General features: G+C 44.0%; 1 protein-coding gene across 1 annotated transcript in view; it reads right to left on the bottom strand.

Moving 5' to 3' along the window:
- LOXHD1 (lipoxygenase homology domains 1) overlaps positions 1 to 14,167 on the bottom strand; it is a 283,207-nt gene that overhangs the window by 51,914 nt on the left and 217,126 nt on the right. The window contains exons 34-36 of the mRNA XM_030567584.1: positions 12,767 to 12,975; positions 5,613 to 5,798; positions 2,667 to 2,794 (exon numbers count right to left, since the gene is read on the bottom strand). Coding sequence (XP_030423444.1) covers positions 2,667 to 2,794; positions 5,613 to 5,798; positions 12,767 to 12,975 — 523 coding nt within the window. The remainder of the gene's footprint in view (positions 1 to 2,666; positions 2,795 to 5,612; positions 5,799 to 12,766; positions 12,976 to 14,167) is intronic.

Raw genomic sequence — 14,167 nt, 5'->3', positions numbered from 1 at the left:
ATTTGTCTGCAGGATTTCATTAAGCTTTACTATCCGTGCCTCTACCTATAAATATTTCTATTGCCTTGAGGTCTTGGCAATAAATAGTAATGTAACTAAAATCGCCTTAAATCTATGACAGGTTAGAGAGCTGTTTCTTTGTAAGGTGGAGAACTCCTGTCACTGAGCTGGTACTGGATGACCCCAATAAATATGAAGTGTCTTTTAACAATTTTGTATTCAGAGCTTTCTCCCTCTCTCTCCATCCAGTTGTGTGATGACTATGGATGTTTCCGCATGGGACCTGAATCAATGGAAGTTTGTGTTGTGAATTGCTGAACTGAGAGACAACAGGAATTACAAGTAAACAGGCAATGTGCACATTGTGTAAAGTTCCCTTTTGCTGTGGGTGTTAAGGACAGTTATGACAATGCAAGTAATGGGCAGGTTACATTAGTCTTGGTTCTGGAACGAGGGCCTGCAGTAGGGCCTCAAGCAGCTAGCTAACAGCAGCTGACACCCCTAATCAGCTAGATGGTCTTATTGCCTGAGTGGCATTGCCAGGACTGTTCTGAAGATCACTAGTGGCACTCAGCTGGGGATTCTCAACGTGTATGCCCACAGCGTCAATCACTCCTGTACCTGCCTTGTTCTCACCCTTGCTTCAGTCCTGTTCCTGCCTTGCTCCTACCCCGCTCCAGTCCACTCCAGCCCTACTCGGTTTCTGACTCCTGGTTCCTGACCCTCAGCTCTGGCTCCTGGATCTTGACCCTAGCACTAGGCTGGATAGTGGCTGCTCCAAGCACTAGGCTTGACTGCCCATGTCCTGGTCTATGATATCTTGTGGCAGAACTACAGTGTGTGCAAAGCTGCTTTATCTATTGCACACATTAACTATTATTCCTTAGGAGCCACTCTCTGGCCATGTACAGCCAGCTGCTTCAGTTGCTTTTCTTTATGTTTTGTGGGGCCCTGTCTTGAAGACAGGCCTTTGTGGTGACTCACAGCACACAGTGTATTGTGTTGTGGAAAGGCTCTTTAAAATTAGTCATAGAAGCTCCGTGAGCCTCCCTCAGTAGTTACAATAATGTAAGTTATTTCCTGGCTTATTCAGTCAACTGGGGGAGTGTGGGATACCTAGAGCTATCATGAAGGACCCCTCTCCAGTGACTGGGAGTCTCTTCCCATCCCTCATAGGCATTTTGATGCTGACATGGGACTGGTTTTGTTTCTTAAACAAGAAAAACAACAGTCCACCTCCTCCCCACCCCAGGGTCGCACATTGGAAGACAGACCAGCTAAGCGTAGGGGGCTGCAAAGGGCAGCAAGCAGGGGGAGTTCATCTGCTGGTGCTCTTAGGTTAAAAGCACCTGAATATGCCTGGAAACAAACTGTCTTCTGCATATATCTATCCGGATCCAAAAACTATCATGGCATTCTGTCACCTGCATGGCTCAGAAGCGAGCATATCCACTCTGCTGGGTTGGGTCCTTTGAAGATGATGCAGACATTTTAGGCAGGGGTAAAGGAGTTCAAACTTTCCAAAACAAAGCAACAGAACCCTTCTTGTTACATAATGAAACACAGGAAGGTGTCAAGGTCATTTGAACATACTTGGCCACGTAACTATTCCTTACTGACATCTGCAAATATAACATCTCTTCATCATCTTGCCCAGAGAGCTCTTATTTTCAGTAATGCTAGTCAGTGCACTATACACAGAATCAGATCTCAGTCAGTTAACATGCTATAAGGCTGTGGACAAAGGTCTGGTGTCCCCGACAGCAAACTGGATCTAAAGTCTATGGCAAATCCTTGGATCCTGCAGCACTCTGGTGGAGCAGCCTGGAAACGCTGTAGCAGCTTCATATAAATATTAAAAATTGAGGGGTTTATTAAATTGAAATGGGATATTATAATAATTGCTGTCACCCTTGTGATACTCATTCCATGCTGTCCTCACCTTTTGACAAGGTACAGCTGGATGTCAGAAGTTATCAGAGGGGACGCTGGAGGTTTTGGCAGCTGAGTAAGGGTCAGTTAGAACATTAAGCACCTGGGGAGGTGATGGAGTCAGATTAGGATGATAGGGTAAGTATTTTAGCTGTGTCCGTGAAACTGATCATTAGTGAAATAATTACAAAGGTTATCTTGAGGCTACAGAGTACACCACCCTTTGGTAGGGGTGGGTCAGTCCACACCTCTCTCTGTCAGACTGTCAGCAGAATAACAGCATCTGTTTACATTCAGTCTGTGTTTTTTACATTTTCTTCACAACTACGAAAAATAAATGTACAACCCCCCCAAATCTTAGATTCTCCTGCAAAGGTGGATTCCACATCAGATACTGCCCCTATGATACCATGGAATATATAGGACCCTGACTCTAGCTGACTCAAGACTTTAGTATTCACAATTTTCCTTATATTGTCTAGTTTTAAGACTGCAGAGAACCAGGATAAACTCCAAGACTTGTGTAAATGCCAAAGAATGATACATCATTTGTTGCACAGTCTAGTTCATCCTACCGCTCTGTTAAGTCCAATACCACAGCCTGGAAATGGTCAACGGCCCTTTTGCCATTTACTTTAGTGGGAGCAGGAGCAGGGCTCTGACTGTGTTTAAATTTGGAAGCTGAGCTTTGTTGCTGCCTGTTTTTAAGGAACAAAGAGGACAAGACACTGTACCTCTCCCCATTTTTTTCCAGCCGCATCTCTTCTGTGTTCCCGCTGGACCCAAAGAGAGTCATGTAAATATTAGTATCTGTTCCAGCATGTTGGATGTCGCCAGTCACAACTGTAACTTCATATAGAATCTGAAAAGGATTGAAACAATCATGAAGCATCTCACTGCAAACAGGTGATCTTGATCCAAACAGAAGTCTAAGCAAAAAGCTAGTTAGGCTCTGCAGTTTATCTCCTTCTTTAAGTGCAATTATCATAGCACAGTACCTTTAAGATCAGTTCCCTTTATACTAATATTTTCTATTGCAAAGGTACTGGCCGAAACGTATTATGAAATATTTTCCTTTTTCATCAGCTAACCCTTTTTAGTGGGTTTTGACAGCCCACACAATGTGTCTGAGTATGAGAGAGACTCTGTTATTACTACACACATACACACTTTGGAAGTGATAGGCATCTGATGAACTGCAGAGGCAGGTGATAAATGGCAATGATCATACAGCTTTGTCTACTTCATCTGCACTCTGCCCAAAAATCCATCTCCCTCTAGACCAGGGATTCGCAACCTTTCAGAAGTGGGGTGCCGAGTCTTCATTTAGAAGGGCTCTTTCTATAAGTCTATAATATATAACTAAACTACCGTTGTATGTAAAGTAAACAAGGTTTTTAAATGTTTAAGAAGCTTCATTTAAAATTAAATTAAAATGCAGAGCCCCCTGGACCGGTGGCCAGTACTCGGGCAGTGTGAGTGCCAGTGAAAATCAGCTCGCGTGCTGTCTTTGGCACGCGTGCCATAGGTTGCCTACCCCTGCTCTAGACTGTTCCGATATTCCAGTCCCTCAAGCAGCTTCAAACTGCTGCCACTTTAAAAAATCAACTTGCTAGGAAAATGTTCGTTTCTTCCCCTCAAATACATTATCCCCCAATCCACCTCCCTAAATGTTACGGCTCTGATGCCCAAAGTGGACAATTTTCAGCCCTGCTTCAGTGACAGGTTTAAAGCCTGATACGTATCTCATCACACTGCATGGTAAAAATTGGGTTTCTCAGCCATGGCAAAGTGGAGATTCCCACTTTCCCAGTGAGATACACAGCACTTACATCTAGCTCTGGAAGGTCCCAAGATATGACACTTTAAAGTCGTGCCAGCTTATTCATAGGAAGCTACTTGGGGTCATTTTCAACATATTAGTTTTACTTTATTCTCTTTCTCTGAGACGTGAACAGCTGGACTCATGGGGTAAAATATTTCAAAAGCACCTAAGTGATTTAGGTCCCTGAGTCCCAATGCTCCATGGGACTTTGGATAACATTTTCAAAAAGCACCTAAGTGACCTAGAAGTCCCTCTGAAAGTCAATGGGACTTAGTTACCTAAGTCACTTAGGCACTTTTGCAGATGTTTTACCTGGTAACTAAGGCACTTGGGCTTATCAGTGGAGGGATATCTGAAACTGTCCCAGTACACTGTACTCCTTATTGGTGGGATATATTATATGGGTTTTATAGGCATCAGTCATGGATGCCACATTATTCAAGAGTGTTAAAGGAATAGAAGGGAAAATAAATTAAATTATGAGGCAGCTGCACAGGAGGTAAAGAAAAATCATACCATTAACTTTCCAAAAATAGTTAAGGCAGCCAGTCCTCACCAGTGCCAACACAGTTGGAGTTTCTGATCCAAGCCATTTATATGGAAAAATGGGACAAAATATGTTATGGACTTTTCAAAAAGTGAAACCTACACTTCAGTATTTGAACTCTCAGCTCAGTGTTACCATCCCTAATTTTCCCTAAATCTTCCAGCAAGATTCTGGCATAACATCACATATGAGAGTTCAGGTGAGTGGAATTACTTTTGGCAAACTTAAGGAAGTGGTGGGCAACACTGGACTTTTAATGTAAAACTAATCTTAAACCTTAATTAGCATCAATATTGATTTATGGATGACAGATTAGAGGAGGTCTCTGGTATGAGTCTTTGAAAGCTGTCAAGGTGGAAGTTAAAGAACTGGTGGAACATTTCAGATAAAGTAGATCTTAGCCCCAGTTTTCTGCCCAAAGTCTTCTTTATGAGTGTACTAGGTTCTACGGTTGAAGACTGTGTGCAGTGGCTGTGTCTGTCAGTAAAAAAATGTTGTTATACTTCTGTTTGGGGTACAAAAAAGATTTTATGAGTAAATCTCATTTAGTTGGAAGTCAGAAGAAATGTATGAAATTACTGTTTTACTAGCAGGGTGATTTAGGTCGGAATATAGATTTACCAACAGAGATTTCAGACCAACACTGTATTATTGTCTCACTCATCATACATTATTGTCTGCTAGTATTTCCATTATGAATCCTATTTCCAAGGACTGCATAATTCAGCCTTTTTTAATTTGTATTGGTTTAAAATATAGCACATATCATCTCATCTCAAATATATATATAAATATATAGTGGTTTTTGTCTTTCCTTTTTAATTTTTCTAGGCTACATTTGATTTAAATCATATGGTACTTGATTCAGAGATAAGCAAAGCTATAAAAGTCTCATGGTTTCCAGATGCCTTTTTTTAACTGAGCAAAAACAAAAAGAAATGTTTTTCTGTACAAACTGTGTACAGAAACAAACTTCAAACTTCGTACACACAAAAAGTCACATCTTACTTTGTTAACTTTGAAATGATCTCCCGTGCATACAAAATAACAGATTAGAATTATTTTTTTTAGAATTGTAAATATATACAGTCTTTATAACATGTAATGATACTAAACAAAACTCATAAATAAATAATAAAGATACCTTTTAAAAACAAGAAACTCAAACCTCATGTAGAAAGTACAGTAGTTTACAAATGTATTCACTGTAGTTATGTTACAATCTGTTACCATATATGGCACATAAACACGTATATAGATGTAGGTTTTAATTTAACTGCTAAAGAGTAAAAAGATCTTAGAACATACCTTGTGGCCAATGGTAATACAATCTGCATCCAGGATGTTGAAGACACGTGAAGTGAGACCATCCCCGCGGTCCCTGGCCAGCCAGCATTTACAGACAAAGGTATACATGACCCCTTTAGTGGGCACAATCAGTGTTAGCTCTTCTACCAGCCAGGAGCTCTCTGGTGTGGCACCATCATGACCCAGCTATGACGTACGGACAGATAAAAACATTGACTGTTAAAGGAAATACAGACATATCCAGGGATCCTAATAGGAAGTGATCAGACCAGATGTTTTAACTGGTAATGACAGCCAAAGCCAGTTTATTTCATGTACTGCTGAAATGCAGCCACCTCCAGGAGGAACAGAACAGCTGTAAAACAATGCATGACATTTCTACATGAAAGAAAGGATGTCAGGATCCTCGGCAGGTAATATTAGTTAAGGTGCTCAGATATCATACTGATAGGCATTAAAACCTAGACCTAGACAGAAGTGAAGGACAACGTAAATATGTTGGGAGGGAGGAGGGAGGGAGTGATATTAAATAGCCAGAAAGCAACTGCCCATATTGAAACAGGGGGAGGGATAACTCAGTGGTTTGAGCATTGGCCTCCCAAACCCAGGGTGGTGAGCTCAGGGCCACCCAGAGGATTCAGGGGGCCTGGTGTCTTCAGCAGCTGGGAGCCCCTGCTTTGGCAGTAATGCGGCGGTGGGGGGCCCTTCCGCTCCGGGACCCACCTCTGAAGTGCACTGAAGACCCATGACAGGGGCCCCCCGTTGCCGAATTACCACCGAAGACCTGGCACTTCGGCGGCAGGTCCCACTTTGGTGGTAATTCGGCGGTGGGGGCGGAAGGACCTCCCTGCGCCCAAAGACCCAGAGTGGAAGAAGCTCTGGGGGCCCGGGCCCCACAAGAATTTTCCAGGGCCCCCAGAGCAAAAAACTCTCGTGGGGTCCCCTACAGGACCTGGGGCAAATTGCCCCACTTGCCCCCCTCTCTGGGCGGCCCTGGGTGAGCTCAATCCTTAAGGGGGCCGCTTAGGGATCTAGGGAAAAATCTGTCTGGGAATTGGTCCTGCTTTGAGCAGGGGGTCAGACTAGATGACCTCCTGAGGTCCCTTCCAACCGTGATATTCTATGAACACCTCTATTGTTCCCAAAAGTCCCACATCTTTTATGGCATCACCCCCTTCCACTCCAACAATTACAGTTATGACCACCCACTTGTTGGCTCCTCTTAGTTTGCATTTTCTTCCCTACCATTCCTCATGTTCACACCCTGCCAGACCATACACCCCCTCCCATACATACATCAACCTCCCCCGCCATATATATGTCTGTATATAAAAATATATATATTGGATTGCTTCCCTCTTCCCTAACTTTGGTATGTGGCTCCTTTTCTTGAATTATAAGCTCTTCAGGGCAGAGACTGTGTCTGCTTCTCTCAATGGGGCCCCAGTGTTGACCAGCATCTCTGACAGGGTCTCAGGAAGGCTGGTCCAGTGGGCACTAGCTTAGGAAGTAGAAGACTTAGGTTCAAATCCTTCACTACCGTAGGCTTTCTGTATGACCTTGGACAAGTCACCTAGTCTCTCTGTGCCTCAGTTCCCCATCTGTAAAATAGGGATAATGGTCCTTCCATAGCTCCCCAGGGATGTGATGAGGATAAATACATTAAAGAGGCATGGAGGGTATGTCTACACTGCAATTAAAACATCCATGGCACTCGGTGCCTGGGTTAGCTGACTTGGGCTTAGGCTGCATGGCTAAAAATAGCAATGTAGACATTTGGAGCTGGGCTCTGAAACTCTTTCCCTCCCTCAGAAAGCCCAGACAATCTACATGATGACTTTAGAGCCCCACAGCCAGAGTCAAACCCTCAGATACTAGGGTGGATGGGGCCATCTGCATACCTTAGATAGACAGTTGAAAGCTGGTCCCTCACACAACACGGTAACTCCAGCGCTAGGCTGGGCATTGATTCAGTACTGACTCAGGGTGAAGAATGCCTCAGATTTAGTTATCATCATTCTGCAGCTCCTTGAAGGGTCTCCCAGCCTTAGCCTATGAGATCTGTCAACATCACAGCCAGAGATGGGACGGCTGCAGTAAACTGCTAATCCTTCAAACTCCTCTCCAAGAACATATGTGTCACTGTTAAATAACTGGGGAGACTCATCTTAGCACATCCGTATCAGCATAATTATGTATCCCAATCACAAAAAGAAAACCTCTCTGTCAGTCATTCTAATGAACAATCTGTTCACAAAAGGCTGGAAATAAGAGCTGCCTACAGTTCAGTATTTTCAAAGCAAAACTTATGCATCATTAAGAGTTACAGAAATCTTAGCTCTCAACTTTTACAAATTATTTTCTGAACCACTCTAAATAGCTAACAACTTTTTAAGAAAAACAGCTCTATCGAGGATGACAGGTCCTGGTATCTTACTCCACCCAAAACCAAATGATCATTTCATCCAACAGTCTCAACCATCACTGCTATTAGGAATATTATTAGAATGATAATGTCTGTGCAGCTGCAGAAAATTAGAGCTAACCCCTAGGGAAATTCAAGTCTACAGTGGATGCAATAATTCTCGGATTCCGAGGGGGTGTGGGGAATAGGAATACAGCATTTGCTTTTCTGCACCCTCCCTGCCAACTCAGCGGCCCTTATGAGAACATGTGCACTGTTTCTTTAAATCTGTAGTAAGATGCCAGGAATGAGGAGGATGGGGAAGGCCTAGCAAGCAGAGACAGAGTAGCTTTAGGGGAAATTCTGTTGGGACTCCTGTGAAAGTCTGCTTCTCATCTCGATTCATTACAAATGTCCCACTAGGCATCATTCTGGGACACCTCTTGACACCAGTATTTGCATTCTGGGCTACCTTTGAGAATCCAGAAGACCAACAGACTTTCATCGGTCCCCTAGGGTGACCAGGTGTCTGGTTTTCGACTGGAATACCCGGTTGAAAAGGGATCCTGGAGACTCATCGGGTCATTGAATGTCCGGTTTGCAGCGCCGTGCAGGGGGGCTGGCAGGCTCCCTGCTAGCTTCCGCATTGCTCAGCTCCTGGGAAGCAGATGGCATGTCCCCCTCCCCGGCTCCTACGCATAGAGGCAACAGGGGGAACCATGGCCAATGGGAGCTGCCAGGGTAGCGCCTGTGGATGGGGCAGCACGCAGAGCCTGACTGCCCCTACACATAGGAGCTGGAGAAGGAACATGCTGCTGCTTCTGGGAACTGCTTGAGATAAGAGCCACACAGAGCCTGCACCCCTGACCCCACCCTGTGCCCTGAACCCCTGCCCCAGCCCTGATCCCCCTCTCACCCTCTGAACCCCTCAGTCCCAGCCTGGAGCACCCTCCCTCACTCTGAACCCCCCAGCCTGGAGCCCCTTTCTGTATCCCAAATCCCTCAGCCCCACACCAGAACCCCCCCAAACCAGAGCTCTCACCCCTACACACACCCCAAGCTCCTCCCTCACCCTGAACCCCTCATTTCTAGCCCCACCCCAGAACCCGCACCCCTCCTCAGCCCAAAGCCCATAGCTCCTCCTACACCCCAACCCCCTGCCTCAGTCCAGAGCCCCCTCCCATACTCCAAAACCCTCAACTCCACCCACTAGCCCTGATCCTCCTCCTGCACCCCAAACCCCTCATCCTGGTCCCCACTCCAGAGCCTGCACCCCCAGCCAGAGCCCTCACCGCTTTCTCATTCCAACCACCTCAGCCTGGAGCCCCCTCCTGCATTCTGAACTCTTCCTTTCTGGCCCCACTCCAGAGCCCACAACCCCAGCCGGAGCCTTCACCCCTCCCGCACACCAGCCCCCTGAGCCAGCGCAGTGAAAACGAGTGAGGGTGGGGAGAGCGATCAACAGAGGGAGGGGGGATGGAATGAGGGGGAGTGGGGTCTCAGAGAAGGGGCGGGGCATGGATGGGGCGTCGGAGGAGGGACGGGGCAGGCGTGAGGAAAGGGTGTTCGGTTTTGTGCAAGTAGAAAGTTGGCAATCCTAAGGTTTTAAACATTGTTCTGAGGACCAGAGCTAAACTTAGTTCAGTGCTGAATAACCACTACAACATGGTCAGTGGGGCATTCAGAACATAACTCTGGGATTATTTAATTTTGAGTTTTCTTAGCAGGTTACTTTTGAGCCTGCAGGAATGGTAAATAGCTGTCATAGTCGTTCCTTTTCTAAATGAATTGTGGAATAAGCCCCATCAATATATTGCATGGTCTTAAATCATAACAACACCAGAGGGTAATCTCTGAACATAGGGCCGTAATGACCACCTAGGAAGACTGATGATATTTCTGGCTGGGATGCTGAAAGGATCCTAACGAAGCAGAATTTCAGAGAGATTTGGGTGCCTAATCCCACAGCTCCTTTGAAAATCCTAGTCACCATTATTATTTCTCAGAGTCTAAAGTTTGATAGGCTCTTCACAATACTGCCCTTAGGAGCCTACAATCAAATTTCTGATGTGACACAACAATAGGGTAAAATAAAACAACAGAAAGGGAAAGAACAGACAAAGGTCACAGCAAAGAGTTAGGGTCTGACGCTCAGAGGTGCTGAGACTCCCCTGGACTCATGAGAGCAGAGGATGCTCAGCGTCTTTCCAGATCAGGTCCTTATTCAGCAAGGGCCAGCGCACAGCACAGTGGGGCAGAATCTGCAATGACGAAATGAGCTCAGCTCTTTCTTGTAGGTATCATGTCAGAAGTGGATCTTGGGGAGGGATTTGAATGAAGAGAGAACTAGTTTCCTGGCATATCAGCTCAGGAAAGACACCTCATGCATAGGGGGAAATGTGGAATTTTAAATAATATTGTGATTCTCTGTGGCAGTCGAAATCAAAGATGCTGGGCTATTTTTTCTTTATTAGGAGAAAAATGAATGAACATGAGTTTAAGAAAGCACTGTTCAGTTTTCACCAAGTGCCTGCCTGTTGTTTCCTGTGACTACCAGGTGTCCACATTATTTTTATTTCAATGTGTAAATTAAAATTTATCAATACAGAGTTTTAGAGATGTAGGCAGAACAGGCAGCAAAGGGGCCCTCTCATATCACTCAAATCTTCGTTGTTTCTATCTTTAGAGAAAGCAGAATAAAAATGCATTATTACAAACTGCATCACAGTGCAGATATCACTATGCCAGTCAAACAGAGTACAGAGACTATTCCAGCATCTTCTGCAATATACTATGTTATTTCTGCTCAAGAATTTATGTCTATATCCTCTCACGTTCTGCTAATAGCAAGCACATGCCAACTCCAAATACCCAGGTGTTCTTTGCCTGCACCAAGGAGATAGCTAGCAATTTTCTTCCCCAGTACCTAAAGGGTACAATACTGTACAAGAAAATAAGCACAAGTGCCATGGCCACCAGTGCAGAATGGCATGTGGATGTCATAGCTGAGATGCATTTTAACCAGGAGAGACTTTTCAGGCACAGGGGACTGCATGAAAAGAGGCACGAAACCATGAGTGGGTGACTATCAATACAGAGTCAGGGCACATTAAAAAGGACAAGTGGACAAATGAATAGGAGGGTGGATAGGATAATGATAGGGCCTATTGAGGCTTTGGGAGCCCAAGTGGCCAGAGGCTAACTTAAAAGCTGTGCATTATTTCTTGATTTTTCATCTTCCTCCTCTTCTCTCTCAATTTCATCTTTGCATCATTTCCTCCCCCCACCTTCCCTTTTCCTCTCTATTATATTCTCCCCTCATCCTGCCTGTCCCTCTCCTCATAGTGTCCCTACCTCCTTCACACTTCCTTCTCCGGTTCCCCATTCCCTCTCTTTCTCTGACCATTCCTGCCCATTGCTTTATCCCTCTTTCCCCAAACTCCTGATTTTCTCACCTTTCCTTTTTCACAGTTTGGCAGCAGCCAGTATTTGCTCACCCACAACTTACCTGCCCAGGTCAGAGGTACATTTACATATAAACATACACTGGAGGGAGAGAGGGAAGACGTGTTATATATTTGCCTAACTTTGAAAATCTGCACCAAAAATGCTTGGATACAAATTGGCCTAAAGTTAATAACTAGGCACTTAGAGTGCATTAAGAAACTGGCTTGATAATAAACTAAAAGCTATCAGAGAGCACAGCTCAAGGTGTCAGAATGCATTGCTTGAATGAAAGTTAATGGTAGCATTTCACTCTAACCATTACCTGCTGCAACAGAGCATGCAAGTTCAGAGATTTTCAATTTGTTTAGGAATTCTCTCCCTTTGTATATTTCACTCCTCATCCTCTGGACAAATTTTTTTTAAAAAGGCTTTGCAGCACATCTGGAAGGTTAACAGCAATAGCTGGGCACAGCCTGGAATGGACTGCCTACTGAAATCCTCAGTCCTGGTGGGCTTCAGCTAGCAGATAGACTGCAGTACTTGTGGGACTTGGGTAGACTTTCAGGAGGTGATAGCTGCCATGTAGAACAAGAATTATGTATATTTTGAAGATTCATACTACATTTAAACTCAGTGATGGGGAGTTTATGTAAATTCTGTCTCCCTGAGCCATAATAACAATAAAAAAAGAAAGGTTCCTTCTCTAGGATCTCTGATTTGTACACATTGATTATGAGCCATGATTAATTCTCTTTTGTGAGGCCCTCCAAGCTGTGAAAACAATTTCCATGTTTAGCTAGAAAATTATACAAGATGCTTTTCTCACTGGAGGCAGTTTATGAAACCCAACTGGAAGCACTGCAAAAATCAACAAGGGAAAAGGTGAATAGAGACTAGGAGCCTGGAAATTTTGACTGCATTTGTGGATAAATTATAACTGCACCAGATAAAAAAACAAATTTACATTGAAGATGTTAAAACAACCGTCTTATGGAAGAGCAACTGTCCTTTTATTAGAGATGGGACAAAACTAGGGCATCAATTGCAAAGCCATTTACATTTTGCAGATTTTGAACCTGCCCTCTAAAGTCTTGGTTCTAAGCCAGATGCAAAACCAGAAGGGACTTATTTGCCGAATTTGGTTTGGGTGTAGTTGAAATCTTGTGAGAGAACAACTTGAGAGAACCCCAGTTTCTATTCTGGATCCAAATACCTCCTCTTTTGCCCTTTTCTAACTATACTGCAGATAGGTGAAACATGCTTCATTCAAGCCTCCAATGACCACTCTTTGTTCACACAGTACCTCCAATTTTTTGATCTCCCCAACATCTAATCCCATAACAGAGAACTTCTCCACGGAGCCATCAGCAAACTCTTTCTTTTCTTTCGGGAGATCCAGCCACAGTCTGCCTGTCTGCACTTTCTGAGGACCCATAATGATGATGTAAACTCGGCTGCCGGTGCTTGAATCATATTCTGTGCCAGTAGTGATGATGAGATGATACGGAATCACTGCAATAGACAAAGTTCCATTAATCAGAAAACATGTACAGAGATGCAAGGGTACCAACATCTCAAGCACCAATGGTCTGATCCTAAAAGGTGCAGAGTGCCTCCTAAGAGGTGTTGAGTAATCTCTGTTTGTGAGGTGCACATCATCTTGCAGGACTGGGCTATGAATGGGTGCTGGGAAATTTTCCCATATACACACAAACAGGGCCAAATTCTGCCTTGACTTACCTCCCATGCAGCCCCATTCACTTTCGTAAGGTTCCATAGGGTGCATTTCAGTGTAGAATTTTCCTGTGTAGACTAAGGACCTGATTCTGATTTACATTAAGGGACCTTAGTGTCAACGAGACTCAGGTCCTACATCATCAATAGGCCAGCAGACCAAAGAGTTCACACACTCTTAGGATAATAAAGGCACATAAAACTCTGTTAGATCCAAGCCAAACAGAATCATTGACTGAACATCCTCAATACCACTGTAGTTCCTCCTTGTTCTTTATTCAAGGATCACTTTGATACACGTGGCACTTTCAGGGCTCCAGTGTCCCTTTATATAATCAAGGTAAACTATGAATAGTCTAATATTAAAGATTAGACATTGAATAATATTTATACATAATATAATATGTATTAGGGAGAAAACCCTTCAGACCATAGCTCTGGAGCTTCCCTAGGTAGTTTCATTTCAGTGCAGCTGTTAGTAGGGAAGAACTGTTTCCCCAGTGCCTGGCTGCTTTTCAAGTGGTTTCCAGGAGCCCATTTGGGTAGGTCTGTTGGATGGTGAAGAGTAAGATGATGAATACACCTATGATTTCTCAGAAAGTCACGCCAAGCTGTACAACATATTCATAACAAAACTCAAAACTCTGTGAAATGTGCCTCAGCACAAACTCCAAACTTGGCCCAAGTTAATCAACAGGTTTTTTGGTGGGGTGACAGGAGGGGGTGGCATTATCTGATTAAAATATGACCATACAGATCATTGTTGCAACCACGGTTATATTTTTGTAACACATCTTGTACAAAATGTGGCATGTAAGATGTCTATGAAAAGGTTAAGATTTGCTGGATATGATTATGCTATCTGTATGCATGTATCAGTTTTGTATCTGAAGTTTTAATTATTGGCTCTATAACTGGATTTCAAATGTTTGCTCCTGGGCTAACGCCCACAAGGTAGCCAGCCAGCACA

The sequence above is a fragment of the Gopherus evgoodei genome, chromosome 6, assembly GCF_007399415.2.
Source record: "Gopherus evgoodei ecotype Sinaloan lineage chromosome 6, rGopEvg1_v1.p, whole genome shotgun sequence".
Classification (NCBI taxonomy): domain Eukaryota; kingdom Metazoa; phylum Chordata; order Testudines; family Testudinidae; genus Gopherus; species Gopherus evgoodei.
Note: the sequence above shows the minus strand (reverse complement) of the source record. Positions and strands in the feature narration are given on the sequence as shown.